Source organism: Melitaea cinxia, chromosome 10 (genome assembly GCF_905220565.1).
Source record: "Melitaea cinxia chromosome 10, ilMelCinx1.1, whole genome shotgun sequence".
Lineage (NCBI taxonomy): Eukaryota > Metazoa > Arthropoda > Insecta > Lepidoptera > Nymphalidae > Melitaea > Melitaea cinxia.
Genome location: NC_059403.1, coordinates 2,754,389 through 2,769,769, shown reverse-complemented (window position 1 = coordinate 2,769,769; position 15,381 = coordinate 2,754,389). Strand labels below are relative to the sequence as shown.

General features: G+C 32.5%; 1 protein-coding gene across 1 annotated transcript in view; it reads left to right on the top strand.

Annotated features, from left to right (window-relative positions):
* Nucleotides 1-8,937: 8,937 nt before the first annotated feature.
* The window catches only part of LOC123657317 (voltage-dependent T-type calcium channel subunit alpha-1G-like), a 66,735-nt gene continuing 60,291 nt past the window's right edge, over nt 8,938-15,381 (top strand). The window contains exon 1 of the mRNA XM_045592885.1: nt 8,938-9,169. Within this exon, the coding sequence (XP_045448841.1) occupies nt 8,940-9,169 (230 nt within the window). The 5' untranslated portion in view covers nt 8,938-8,939. The remainder of the gene's footprint in view (nt 9,170-15,381) is intronic.

Genomic DNA, 15,381 nt, shown 5'->3' with positions numbered 1-15,381 from the left:
ATTTTCATTAATTATAATATACCATGATGTCCGATAACTTGCCGCCATCATAGGAAGTGATAGAATTCCATTGCTATAGAAATTTTGAGACTTCTCATTAAAAAACCGCGGTAAGTAGTTCTGACAGTCCTCTCTTGATGTTAACTTTAAACTACCTAATTTTAAGAGACTTATGAGAATTATAATTATGTTATATTATATTATGTTATAATTATGAGAATAATGATGAGACCGAAACAGATGGAAATCTGACTGTGCAAGATCGGGGCTTGCATCATTACATTATTACACCTATACAGTCCACTGCTGGACATAGGCCTCCACAAGTTGCCGCCAAAAATAACGTGAACTCATGTGTTTTGCCCATAGTCACCACGCTGGGCAGGCGGGTTGGTGACCGCAGTACTGGCTTTGTCGCACCGAAGACGCTGCTGCCCGTCTTCGGCCTGTGTATTTCAAAGCCAGCAGTTGGATGGTTACCCCGTCATCGGTCGGCTTCTTAAGTTCCAAGGTAGTAGTGGAACCTTGTTATCCCTTAGTCGCCTCTTACGACACCCACGGGAAGAGAGGGGGTGGCTAAATTCTTTAGTGCCGTAGCCACACAGCACAGGGGCTTTATGGTGGATGCATTAAGACTTCCCAGTCAAATAATCATTTTTTGTTGAGTGGATAAAGGCGTATGTGGTCGGGTGTTCTCGTGATGAAAGATTACACTTTTTCTGTTGATCAATTATGAGTAACAATATAAATATGATAATACAAAATAATACAAATATAAATAATATAATAGGTACAATATTTTTGACAGACACACGCGGTCGTCTGTTATCAAAGTATTACGCAAATAAATGTGTTAATAAATAAATGCAATAAATTAGAGCAAGTTCTGCAATTCGCTTGTGAAACTTTAGATATTGTAGACGTCCATATACTGTAAGCGCTTATCATTAAACGGGTTCGCTTATTTGCTACCATAGTGATATAAAACAGTTATCTTGAACCAATTTATTTAATCATTAAAATTCACAGACTAAAATTTACAAATATGCCTTTATAATTCCTATATGTTTTGCATAATATTTTGAAAGAGCTGAAACATAATATAAAAGTAATACGATGGCTTGGATCTTATTTTATATGTACTTCAGAAAATTATGATTCTCAAATACTGTACATCGTGGCCAATCTTTATTACTTGATACTTTTATCCCAGGTTGAGAGGTTTCCACGTATTTTCTGAACACAGACATAAATGACGTTCCTTATAAAAAAATATAGCAGTCGTAAATTGACAACCATCTGGACTGATGGTGACGAAGGTAAAAATACTTGTGCTTGTCTAATAATAAGTTAACTTCCATTATTTTTAATTGACTTCCAAAAAAAGGAGCTGGTTCTCAATTCGATTTTTTTTTTTTATGAAGATACTTCAGAACTTTTGACTGGGTGGACCGATTTCGACAAAAAAAATTTTAATCGAAAGGCGGTGTGTGACGCTCTTTTAAAACTTTTTTTACTATTATTTTAAAAATAGAATTAGACAAGAATCATACATTATTCCTAATCTAAAGAGTAGAGGTGTTTTTAAATAAAGAATATATTATATATACACTCTCGTGGCTTACTTTTATATGTTGCTAAAAATTTTAAGACTTATATTTTCCCAGTATATTAAACGATTGTTTGAAATTATTTTTTAATAATTACTTTTTTGTTTCTTTTTGTTTTTGTTTTTTGGTTTTCGAATTAAAATTGCATTTAAAATGTTACGAAGACAGTAAAATATATGAAACCATTTTTGTTGTCAAATAAATTTTTACAATTTGTAAAGCAAATATGGTATTAAAAGTTGGTTACTTTCGTATTTATAGTATTAGGGTGGGTATAAATTTTTATAACGCAAGGCGCAAGATTTTGTATTATTGAGCTATAAAAATGATGTCTCACCCAAAAGTTGACAGAGCCGTTGAGGCAATCTGAAAGGATTGGTCCAGTCTACAAATTCAGAATAAATAAATTAAAACAGTAAACGCCTTTCCTGTAATTATTGAATTACCGTTACATATATTAAATTATCTGTATGAACCCTAAATTTTATAGATACAGGAAATAAATATTGCGATATTTTTACCTTGATATTTCTTTTAATAGTTGAATGTCCATTATCTCTCTCTCTCTCTCTCTCTCTCTCTCTCTCTCTTTCTCTCTTCTCGTCCAATATTATCGAAAATGACATATGCAAAAGTAAAATGTTTTCGATTGCGCGTTGTACATATAAATACAGAATGAGATGATTTTTTTTAATACTCAAAACTTTAAATAATCAGTCTCGATGATTAGATGTTAAATCGACTAAAAATTGTTGGTTAATTAAGTGAATCTCATCATCATCATGAATCGGTTGCGGGTTTGATCCCCGCACACGACAAACATTTGTATTAGCCATACAGGTGTTTGTCGTGGTCTGGGTGTTTGTGCAGTCCTTGTGGGTCGCCCCACCGTACCTCGGAGAGCACGTCGGTCCCGGTTGTTATCATGTACATCTGATAGCGATCGTTACTCATAGTAGGGAATATATCCGCCAACCCGCATTGGAGCAGCGTGGTGGATTGAGCTCTGATCCTACCCCTACATGGGGAAAGAGGCCTATGCCCAGTAGTGGCATATTACAGGCTGAAGCGTAAATGAATCTGGTGTCTTAAAAACTTTTAGGTGTGAACAGTTGAGTTATTTATTTTTTATTTTTTTTTTAATTAATCTTACTAGATCGGCAAACAAGCGTACGGCCCCACCTTATGGTAAGCGATTACCGTAGCATATAGACGCCTGAAACACCAGAAGCATCGCAAGTGCGTTGCAGACATTATCCGCAATCGCTAGGAGCACACAAAAAAATATGAAGTACACAATAAACCCAAAATCGACTTTCAGTAAACTTATACACCAAAGTTAAAATAGTAAATAGTAAACACAAAAATATGAATGTAAACAATCACGATTCGTTCCAAAGTCGAAATATGTTAAAAATCTAAAATTCAAATGAGTCACCGGTCATTATAAATAATTTTGCATAGTTTTCGGCAAAAAGCACCGCCATTAAGTACCGAGGAGTGGAAAACGATGCATAAAACATAACGACATAGATACGTACTCGCGAGTAACAGCGTTTTATTGAGCTGAAGATTGCGTATCTTCGAGTTTTATGGTACGGCACTGAACCGAAAAATATGACAGCTGTATGAAATACATGAAGAACACACATTTGAGATCATTTTGAGTAAATCGCGAGGTGTAAATAGTGTCTGCCGTCAAGAACGCTAACATTGTATTACTTTTTTATGCAAATAATTTACCATATAACGTGTTATAAATTTTTGACGGTACAAACCAAAATTAATTCAGGTAAGTCTTTAGATTAAGACCCATCGAATGAATTTTTTTTTAACCCTAACCTATCTAACCTCAAATTTGACTTTTTATCGGCATAATTTCGTTACAAAATTAATTCGACAGGTCTTAATCTAAAGACTAGCCATTAATTCATGTTAAATCGTGATTAAATAAAAACGAAGCAATAAACTAATCCAATTCAAATTCAGAAGTAATAATAATAATAATAATATTCTTAATTGTACACCAAAATACAAACAAACAGAGTAGTAACTAAAAACGTAAATGTACAAAGGCTCTCTCTGTCTTTTCGCTGAAGAGCCATTTCTTGCAGATAACCTTTGACACGATATAATGGCGACGGATAGGAAGTGTGCAATATGAAGATTCTAAGGATGAATGATAGTACTGTTTAAAAGATTCAATAATACATACGCATACATATAAATACATACATATATCCATACATAAATAGACACAATAGTATAAGTGTAAGTGTAAGTGTGTATTTTTAATATTAAATTTATCTTATTGAATTCTAAAAAATTATATTCTTAATAATTAAGTGTAGCCAATGAATTTATTTGTCTTTAACAGTTATTTTCTTTTCTATTTTCCATCAAATGTTCAAAAATATCGATGAGTTTTTTAGAATAGAAAAGCGTTCACTAAAGAATTTATGATCTTTATTCAAATCGATATAAAATGGACTATGAAGTTTTATTTATAACATTTTTGTCTTGTTTCATGTTATCGATGAAAGAAAAAACATCGGTATATATTTTGAATAATTTTTAAATAACTTTAATTATATAATATAAATTAATAGAGCAGTACCTAAACTTTTGAAAATGGTAAGAAGTAAAAAATAATTAGAAAAGGATGACGCCCATTAAAAAAGTAAGAAATTATAACGAAAATAAACTGAAAAATAATTTGCGGAAGTGGGGATGGGGAGATTTTATGGATGAAAACGGTTTATCAGAATTTCCGACAAAGCTACGAGACCTATCGAAAAAAGTTAAAAGCACAAAATTGTAGATAATAAAAAGATCTACATTTTTTGTGTTTGCACTTTTTTCACATAACCTCAAAATGTATCCTCGAAATGTTAAAAAAATTGACATTTTAATTTATTATTTTATCTCTCTCAAAAAATATTTTTGTTTACGAAATTTATCTTTTTATTTCCTAAATACAATGTATTTTTTTTTTATATATAAAATATTTATTTTTCCCCTTATTTTGATTCAATATCAAAAAGCTACTTTTGGTTTCGGAGCGTTTTGAAAACTATTTATAGTAATTAACTATTAACTAACTTAATTTAAAGAAAATAAAATGAAAGACATGTAACCGATTTGGAGGCTTTAATGTCTCTGCTTACTACTACGAGTACAGTCTTGGGCCCAGCGGATGTCAGGGGGGGCCGACCAGACGCTGAGTTTGCGTCTCTTGCTTATTCTATGAATTATTTTATATATCTTATTCTATGTACCTTATTCTATGTATCTTAGTCTATGTATAATATATAAGGCGGATGGACAAGTCGTAATTATAACTAGCTTCATAATTTTCGATGCGCGTTTTCTACGTTGGAATCTCTACTTTCTGATGGTATAAACAGATATATACAATAATACAATCAAAAATTTTCAAAGAAAATGAAATAGAAAAAAATCGAATTCGAAAATTTGTATTCATCCGTTATTTGAAATTTAAGTATATTTATCAAAATTTGGATTAAGCTCCAATCATTCTCCTATATGGTGAAAGAGGCCTATGCCCAGCAGTGGATTATGATGATCCATTTTGTAAAATTTGGACATTATGGTTAAGTTAATGTTTAGTCAATTTAAAGAGATACGCGTCCAACTTCACGTTTTCCACATTTAACTAAGGGTAAGGTAGGGGTAAGGGTAAGGTAAGGGGTAAGGCCATACTAATATTATAAAGAGGTAAGGTTATTAACTTTGTTTTTTTTTTTTTTGTAGGAGGTAATCTTCGTAAATACTGATCCCATCATGAAAATTCTTTCATAATAATTAACGCCCAACGAAGTGGGCACGGGTCGGCTAGTATAATATATTTGAATCCAAGAAAAAAATCAAAATCAACAAATAAGTGTAAAAAAAAATAAGTGGAACAATAAATAGCTCAATAGTTTTTAATGAAATCAAGTATGTCATTCGGAATTCGACATGAACCTTGTCTAGCTCGTGTATTTTCATGATTCGGTCATCAATTTTCATACAAAGCGTACGCTTCGGTAATTTGGCAACGCGTGCCTCTGAACTCAAGTTAATTGTTGGCTGTAAAATTTTTGTTTGTGATCAAAATATCAACATCCGTCGAACGAATAAGTATTGCCCTCATTTGCCGCAAGCGATCGTTTCATCTTTCAAGTACTAAAATCAAAATCATATTTATTTTCGCTTTACGTTTTTTTTTTTTTTTTTTTCGAAATTCTCAGTATCGTCGCCTTTTAATGAAGGGACGGAGTCTTTGAAGGTTTTCTGGAAATACGTTAATGAAATATGGTTTATACTTTATATAAGTTATAAAAGTACTTTAAAGTATAATAACAACGTCTCAGTTATTATTTTAAAATGATACAACCTTTTCATTGAGAAAAAGTAGAATGAAATAACGTAAAAATCGTCGACCCTAAAAACATTTTTAAATAACACTTTTTTTTTAATTTATATCAAGAATAATATTTTAATATGTATATTTATTTTACTACATTACAACTAATAAGGCTATTATCTTTTGACTCCTTTTATTTAAATAAAAGGTCTACTTAAACCCAAGCGATTCTAATTAATTGTTTACAGAGAAAAGTCTACGCTAATGAATGGAAGTATTTTCTTTAAAAAATAAATCTTTTGTTTCACAGCAGCAAATTTAAAACCAATGATATATATTGATGTAGAATACAGCTCAGGTACAGTCCATCCCTGGAAGTATCTTAAAAGATCACAGCTAAATAATACTATCCTCAACTAATATTCCTCAAGTATTAATGCTGTATTTCTGGGGTGATTATGACAGTTCTTGGGGAGAATCGGGGGTACGGCGCTTGCGATGCTTCTGGTTTTACAAGTGTCTATAAGCTACAGCTTAATTTTAGTTCCATGTTAGTCATACACGTAATTTATATAAAAAATTACTACTACTTCAATACTAAGATCTTGAAATACGGATTTAGCTCGTTTTGCAAGAGTAACCATGCCCAATATGGCCAATGGTCATACAGAACAACTTACGTGGGATGCCATGTAGGCGGGACGTGCATAAATAACATAAGCTACGCAGATGATATGGTGTTGCTGAGCCCGTCGATCGGTGCCCTGAATAAGTTACTTAAATTATGTGAGGAATACGCAGTGGCTCATGGGCTCAAATATAACGCGCTTAAAAGTGAGTTCATGGTTTTTCAGGCTAAGGATGCGAGGAGTAGGAGAGTTGCTTGTGTTACACTAGGGGGATCCCAGCTGAAAAGAGTTGACCGATTCAAATATCTGAGTCACTGGGTCACTGAGAACTTGTCAGATACGGTTGACATTGAAAGAGAGCGTAGGGCGTTGTCTGTTCGTTGTAACATGTTGATTCACAGATTTGCACGCTGTAGTAAACAAGTCAAACTGACGCTTTTCAAAGCTTACTGTCAATCTTTCTACACTTGCAGTCTGTGGGTCGACTTCACGCAGCGGGCTTACAGCGCACTGCGCGTCCAATACAATAACGCGTTCAGGATGTTGTTCGGTCTGCCACGCTTCTGTAGTGCTTCGTCTATGTTCGCCGAGGCGCATACTAATTGCTTCTACGCGATCATTAGAAAGCGGTGCGCCTCACTGTGGAAGCGAGTGCGTGGAACATCGAACACCGTCCTGAGTGTGTTGGCCGACCGATGGGACTCTCCATTGATTCATCGCTGGATACAGCTCCATGCTCCCGCTGCGGACTACTATTTTTAGTACGGGAGTCTCACCGGAAACTACAAATTTTAATTTAGTTTAATTTAATTTATATAATGTAATTGTTACTAACCCTCTTTTTGTTTTATTTTATTTGAAGTCTATTTGTTACTAACACCTAATTTAATTTAATTTAATTTTGATTATGGATTTTTTCTGAAATAAATGATTATTATTATTATTATTATTATTAGAATACCTATCTATAGATCTCGATCCCGGTTTAAATTTTCAGTCCAGCATTCATGAAATGATTGCAGCGTTTATTGGTCGTGTGTCTCTATTGTTCATCAGCAAGGGGTACTACAAGTTGGCGAATTTGTTCCTTGAAATGCTATAGTATAATTTCGCCTTCAAGCCAAATCTATATCTAAGTTAATATTTAAATTAAATAAAAAGATATAATTTTAGCATCAACTCTCTATGTATGTCAATAAATATACAAGCTAAAGTAAATAAACAGATTTATTTGGTATCAAATGTGTACAAGTGACATGTCAAACGATTGCTGATCAGTGAAGCAATCAACTAAATTTTAATCATAAAACGATCAATTCCAATCATCAAAGAAAATATTTTCAAATTAGTACGAGACTTTCAATAAATAATTTATGACTTTCAGGAAATGAGATTATTGTTAGCCACCATAATTCCCTTTGTCGATCACTCACTTTGGTATGAAAGGGAAATGAATAATTTAGTGCCAAATACCTAGTAATAATTTTACTTAATTTATATACATATTTTGATACGTATCAAGCGTAATTACGCCCATTATTTACGAATATTTTTTAGAGTAATGTAATGTGGTATACATAATTATAAATAAAATAGCTAGTATAAAAAACGAGTGTGCTTTTGACCACACGACTCAAGTCATCATTACAGCCTATACAGTCCACTGCTGGACATAGACCTCCACAAGCTTACGTCAAAAATAACGTGAACTCATGTGTTTTGCCCATAGTCACCACGCTGGGCAGGCGGGTTGGTGACCGCAGTACTGGCTTTGTCGCACCAAAGACGCTGCTGCCCGTCTTCGGCCTGTGTATTTCAAAGCCAGCAGTTGGATGGTTATTCCGCCATCGGTCGGCTTCTTAAGTTCCAAGATGGTTGTGGAACCTTGTTATCCCTTAGTCGCCTCTTACGACACGCACGGGAAGAGAGGGGGTGGCTAAATTCTTTAGTGCCGTAGCCACACAGCACGACTCAAGTAAAACTTACGAAACGTAACTCTCTCTCTTTCTAACTTCAGTATCTTATTTCTCTCTCTCAACTTCTCGTCACGCATTCACCAGCTTACTCCCCAAGTTAAGCATGCGTAAACAAGTTTTACCTCAAAAAGAAATAACGTTTTTATTCTTATATATGTCTTTTCTTTTGTTGCAGGTTATAAAACTTCACTTTCACAGTCATGGAGTTCTCTTCCCATTTCCTGACTGAACAGTGTACGCACTCTTTACCGATCCAAAGCGACACGTACCTGTACAGTTGAAGGTGTTTTGAAGATGGTGAAATAGTAGTGTAGTGTTTTTAATAAGTGATAAAATGAGCTTATAAGTTAAGTGAATGTCAAGAGAACGGGAGATGCCTTACTACGGGTACCGCGAGGGTGGGTCGGACTCGAGTGGGGGCTGTTCAGATTCTGATGGGGCGGAATCGGACTCAGAGGGCGGGATGAGCACGGAGAGTACGGTGGGCCAAGGCTTGCCATTTCCCGGCTTCACCCCAGTAGCCCTGAGATATTTGACGCAAGACACACGACCGAGAAGTTGGTGTCTCAAACTCATCACGAATCCATATCCTTTTTAATAAAATATAATTTTACACATCACTGAAAACTGATTCTTAAACCGTAAATGGTACGAAGTTTATTATAATAAATTTAATGTATCTGGGGGCACGGTAGTGCCCCCGCCAAGACGAAAATAAAAAAATAAATAAAAAAAACGAAAAGCACTACCTATCTTTTCTCGAAGTGCTTCGTCGTTTTTTTGAACCCTCATAACTTGGGTTTGGATTATACTAGATAAACAAAATTCTGGGGATATGATGTCAATAGTGAACTTATTAAACGTATAAAGTTTCAATTGCATAGCTCTTATACTTTAGATTTTATTGATATCTAAAAAACCCCGATTTCGTCACTCACTGATGATCATCAAAATTCTTAGAGTACTTCCTGAAGTCCCAGAAAGCTGAAATTTGGTATGTAAGCTAGTATTAGTACACAAACAAGAAAAAAATTCTAAAACTTGGACCTTTCACCCCCCAACCCCTTAAACTAGGGGATGGAAGTTTGTATGAGACTTCCGCAAATTTTGATGCTAGAGGTCTGAAAATTGATATAGAGACTCCTTGTTATTAATAATAATAATAATAAAATACATAAAAAATAAAAATCGGTTATTAGTTTATGTCGAAAATTTACATTTTGTGATTTTGGTATTTAAGTTTTGGCGGAGATCACCGTTTGCATATCAATTCAACATAAAATCAAAAACAGCGTGCTTAAACCGAATATGGTGAAGATTGGATGATATTTATGGTATAAAATGTGTCGGAGGTAAAATGCAACTATAATATTGTCATAAGCAACTTACAAAAAGAAGTGAAATCCCACCAAAAACATTTTCATGTAAAATGTTGCCAAGACGAGATCATATGGCTCGCACTGTCAAAAAGTTATTAGATCTCATGTAGAGCCAAGCTTTTAACTCTACACGCCCTAACTCTACAAGCCCTAACTTCACAAACTCTACACCTTAGTCAAAATATGTGGCTTGGCCGTTTCGTTACTACCGGCTGCCGATGTTGTAGATGACGACTTTCCTGTCTCATTTATATAAATATATTTTCTCTTTTTATTTTTATTTGTATTATATGTATATCAATTATTCTTCTTTTTTTTATTTTTTGTTTAATAGAACTATTTTATGACAGAAAAGTAACAAACAGTGAAAAAAATTTTCACCTTACGCCCACGTGACGGTAGCGAAACGGCCAAGCCACATATTTTGACTAAGGTGTAGAGTTTGTGAAGTTAGGGCTTGTAGAGTTAGGGCGTGTAGAGTTAAAAGCTTGGCTCTACATGAGATCTAATAACTTTTTGACAGTGCGAGCCATATGATCTCGTCTTGGCAACATTTTACATGAAAATGTTTTTGGTGGGATATGATATTCAGACCGCATTCGTGCCGACTGTAATAAATTTTGTTCGAATTAATTAGTTTATTGCGTAACTTTTTGAACTTACGGCAATTTAAAATTAAATTGGTGAAAGTCCTAAAAGTTTTCGGTTGTCTCGGTTTCTGTTTCGAGATAAATAACATTTTGGAATATAATAATTACGCTTACGTCTCATATACGTAAGCTTTACATTTGTAGATTATGTAGACATATACTTTTACTGGATTTTATGAAATATGCTAATTAGGACGTTGTATAAAATAATTTATTCTCTCTATTTCTGTATGAGTTTTATAATTTTACTAGCTGACCCGGCGAACTTCGTATCGCCTAACACAAACTTTATCGTATGGTATTAAAGTTCAAATTGACTTTTAAGTATTATCACAAATCTTTTGTATGGGAGTATAGAAAAGTGTTGTTTTTAGACTTTTTCAGGAAATTTAATTTTTTTTTTTTTTAGAATTTTTCTCTCCGTAAGAACCATCCTCGTACTTCAAGGAATATTTTAAAAAAAGAATTAGCGAAATCGGATCAACCGTTCTCGAGTTTTGCGCTTAGCAACACATTCAGCGACTCATTTTTATATTATAGATTAAGAAAGTATTGATAATCAAAATAAGTATTGGTACGGAATACTAATATAATTTTTACTTTAATCCTTTCGGATAATTTTATTTGAATTTATATATATACCTTAATATTGAAATAATTTTGAAAGGTATTTAAATATGTACAAAATTTAATAGAATCGAAAAAGGTTTACGGTCACAGTTGATGTTTTTTTAAAGAGTAACTGGGCAGTTTCTTGCCGATTCTCCTCTGCATAATCTACATTCCGAATCAGTGACAGCTGCACTTTTAACTAAAATTATTTAATTTAAAACAAAAATAATTTTAATTTGCAAAATGGCGACTCAAAAGTGCCTTTGAAGCCTTCTTGAATAAAATAATTTCTAATTTAGATTTTCAGTAGTCGTGTTTGTCATGTGCTATCAAAAATTTATACTATGAATAAATGAGAACGCTAGATCAAAGTGTGACCCCATCGGTAAGGTCCAATTGTGTACAGAGGCTCATGTAAATTTATAATCAAAGGTTCGGTGATATATTTTCATATGCTGTTGATGAGGATCTGAGAGGAAAAGGTATCGAGGCCACTTGGGCTATGTTACGCTTCTTGACAATCAGGTACATCTAAATCGATTACTAATTTGGAACTTTATGTGACATATTGTGTTTTCAGTGACAAAATGCGTTACAAAGTATGTCTGTGGAGAATTGAAATCTTATGATTTTAGTTTGTCAATAAAATACTGAAATGGACGTTATTTTTCAATTTACTGCTACATGTACACATAAATTAAGAAAATAACTAAAACATAATAAAATATCTGACATAACGTCACAGAAAATACTAAATCACATGTCAATTTAATTTTCGTTAAAACTCGTATTCAATACGCTAGGCCATCTTGGCTCAATATGAAACTTGAAAATTAAATAATCCATTATGAACGTGTAAACATTGTCCACTTGTATGTATTCAATGAAAACCATTATTAAAATATACACAATATAAAAACGAGTGTGCTCTAGGCCACACGACTGAAGTAAAACTTTCTATCTTCACTAACTTATATCCCCTTCTCAACTGCCGTCCACCTCGTCCGATCACACTTTTCGTAACGCCTCGTCACGCATTCACCAGCTTACTGCCCAAGTCAAGCGCGCGTAAAGAAGTTTTACTGCCAAAATCTAATATTTATAAGAACATTATTTCTATTAAAAATTGTATTATAATAAGAACGCACCAGTTCAAAAAACAGACTAAAAGAAACGCCAAACGAAATTGCAAATCGTAGATTACTATGAGGCTAAATATCGTATAAATTATTAAAAACGTATCTGGTTTGTTTCATTCTAACAACTTGTGTACAATACCGACATTTTTCATGCGGTAAAAGATATAACATAGAAAGATATAGTTTTAAATCATTGAAGGTAATAAAATTGAATACAATAGTACGTCTAGACTAAAACAAGATCTTCAATGTTTGGGTTTTCACAAAATTAGTGTTTTTTTATGTTCTCTATCATGGCTTAATTTTAAATGTTATAGAAAATTAACTCTAACTGGATAAATATTCTTGTTCGTTAGTTTAAGCTTGGTTATTATATTAGCTAGTTTGAATAACCGTTTTAATATCGTGTTTAACTTCAGCAGACTATTTTCTGTTCTTTTTATTTCATTTTAATGTAAAACTAAATGCAGTACAATACTATATACATATGCTTTATTGTAGATCAATAAATAACATTTTATTCGAAAAAAAAATACGAAAAAACTATTCAAACTGCAATAAATGGAAAAAGCTATGATTCGGAATTTAAGATAAAGGCGTTTACTCACGCTCTATAGACGACTTGATTGAAACCACGGGTGAAAGGAAAACAATGTCGAAACCATCGACTTTTGATTGTAAAACAGTTCTGAAATTAGACTCGACATAACGACTAGCTTCAGTGTGCCATACCGAGAACAATTAGGATATACGGGAACAATTAGCAAAACAATAGCCAACGAGGTCGTAGACACAGCTTTATAACAATGGAAGTAGAATTTTGAATTTTCGTATTTTTATTGCTGACCTACATTTACATAAATTAAATATCTTTTTTCATTAGTGTATATTTGAAAGAATTACTTCAGGGGACAGTTTTGATAATACGAATTTTTATAGTTCCAATATCGTTGGCAAATTGCTTTTTGGGATTTGAAATTTGCTCACGACATTGCATCTGTTATATATATTGTAGTGAATGAAATATTTTAGCTTGTGTTAATAGTCATTTTAATTCTTATTTTAACAGTTACAACAAAGTAAAACAGTGACAGAGTCTGTTTTTATTCTGACTTTTTATCGCGTTATAAACGTAATTAAAGAAAAGAAAACAACATGAAAACTATTATTATTGATTCCAGTTAACTCTGTCTTTCAGTACTAGAGTTATTTAGCACGGATAAAATATTTATAATTCAATTCACTAGTTATTAGTATATTAACACTTGTGACATTATACATTCAAGCTTATAAAATAATAAAATAATTATACTAATCAATTTATAAATATTTAAAAAAAATACTTGTCTTTGTTTTATGGAATTGCCACTCTTGCAATTGATAAAAACGCATAAAATATGTTGCCATAATTTTAGTGCTGTCTTAGAATTTAGGTACAAAATAATTGTGTTTGCTCGCAAACGAAAAAAAAAAACCGACTTCAATTACATCGAAGAGTAATACAACGTAGATCGACGAAAAAATAGTCAAGTAACTATGCGTTATCAAAGATTACTCACAAAGTAGTTATCAGATCTCAATAACATTTATATGTGACCACATGACAAAGATCAGCTTTCGATTAAATTAAAAATTATTAACATCGGTACACCCAGTAAAAAGTTAATACGGATTTTCAAGAAGTTCCTTCGATTTCTCTAGGATTCCATCATCAGATCCTGGTTTCCTTATCATGGTACTAAACTAGGGATATCCCCTTTTTAACAAAAAAAGAATTATCAAAATCGGTACATCCAGTAAAAAGTTATGCGGTATAATAAAACGTAGGTCGACGAAAAAAGCGTCAAGTAAAAACGCATTATTAGATATAACTCGAAAAGTAGTTGTTAGATCTCAAATAAATTTAAATGGGACCAATTGGCACACACCACCTTTCGATTAAAACAAAATTTGTCGAAATCGGTCTACCCGGTCAAAAGTTCTGATGTAACATACATAAAAAAAATAAAAAATAAAAAAAAAATAAAAAAATAGTCGAATTGAGAACCTCCTCCTTTTTTAGAAGTCGGTTAATTACTTACTACGTATCGTTAAGTAACAATTAGTAACATCTGGTTAAGATTCTATTATTATTCTTTTAATTAAACTGTCAAAACAATGATTACCTAAAGCCTTTAGAAATATGAATCTTAAAATATAAAAATAATACAGTTTTACGACAATAATACAGATCGATAAATTTATTTACTAATATTAATAGTTGAAACATACTAAAATAAAATGGAACACAATAATTGTTTCGAAGCAAAGCTTATTTTTACATCCCTCGAGCATAATGTATTAGATTATCTCAATAGATGGCGCTGTATTACGATTGGACAAAATATTACCCAAACGTAAAAAAAATCTAAACAGTGTTGTAGAATATAGTTGTATTTTTAATAGCCAATTCGATTATTTTGTAATTAGATCTAAGTATTTTGACATGTAAACTGCGGGATGCCTTATAATTGTAGGTAGACATGACAACATAATAAATTAAAAGAACTATCTGATGTTGCCTCATACACAAGTAATTTAATAATATTTAAAAAAGTATATTTTTATTTGTAAATATCTATTTAGGCGACGTAATATTTAATACGTAGTTGCTAATTTGCTAAGTTTTGCAATTACTTTTCCACTCCCATAAAAAAACGACCGAAATTACTTTGTAAAAATAGTTCTTTAGCACTTAAAAAATATACTTGTTTATACTAGAAAGCGACAACATTCTTTTTAGTTTTTATTAATTCGTTATTAAATTTTACGTTTTTGACTTCAAAAATGATCTTACTGTGATAAGAGCTTACTGTATAAAGGCATCTTATTTTTTTTCGCAAAAGCAATAAAAGTTCTTAACGGTATAATGTACGAAATAGGTTTATAATGAGTTTTAAATAAGTTTTCAAATCCTTCTCAAGGACATGGAAAAAGAGGCCTATACCAGCCAGTGGGATGTTACAGACTGAATGTGA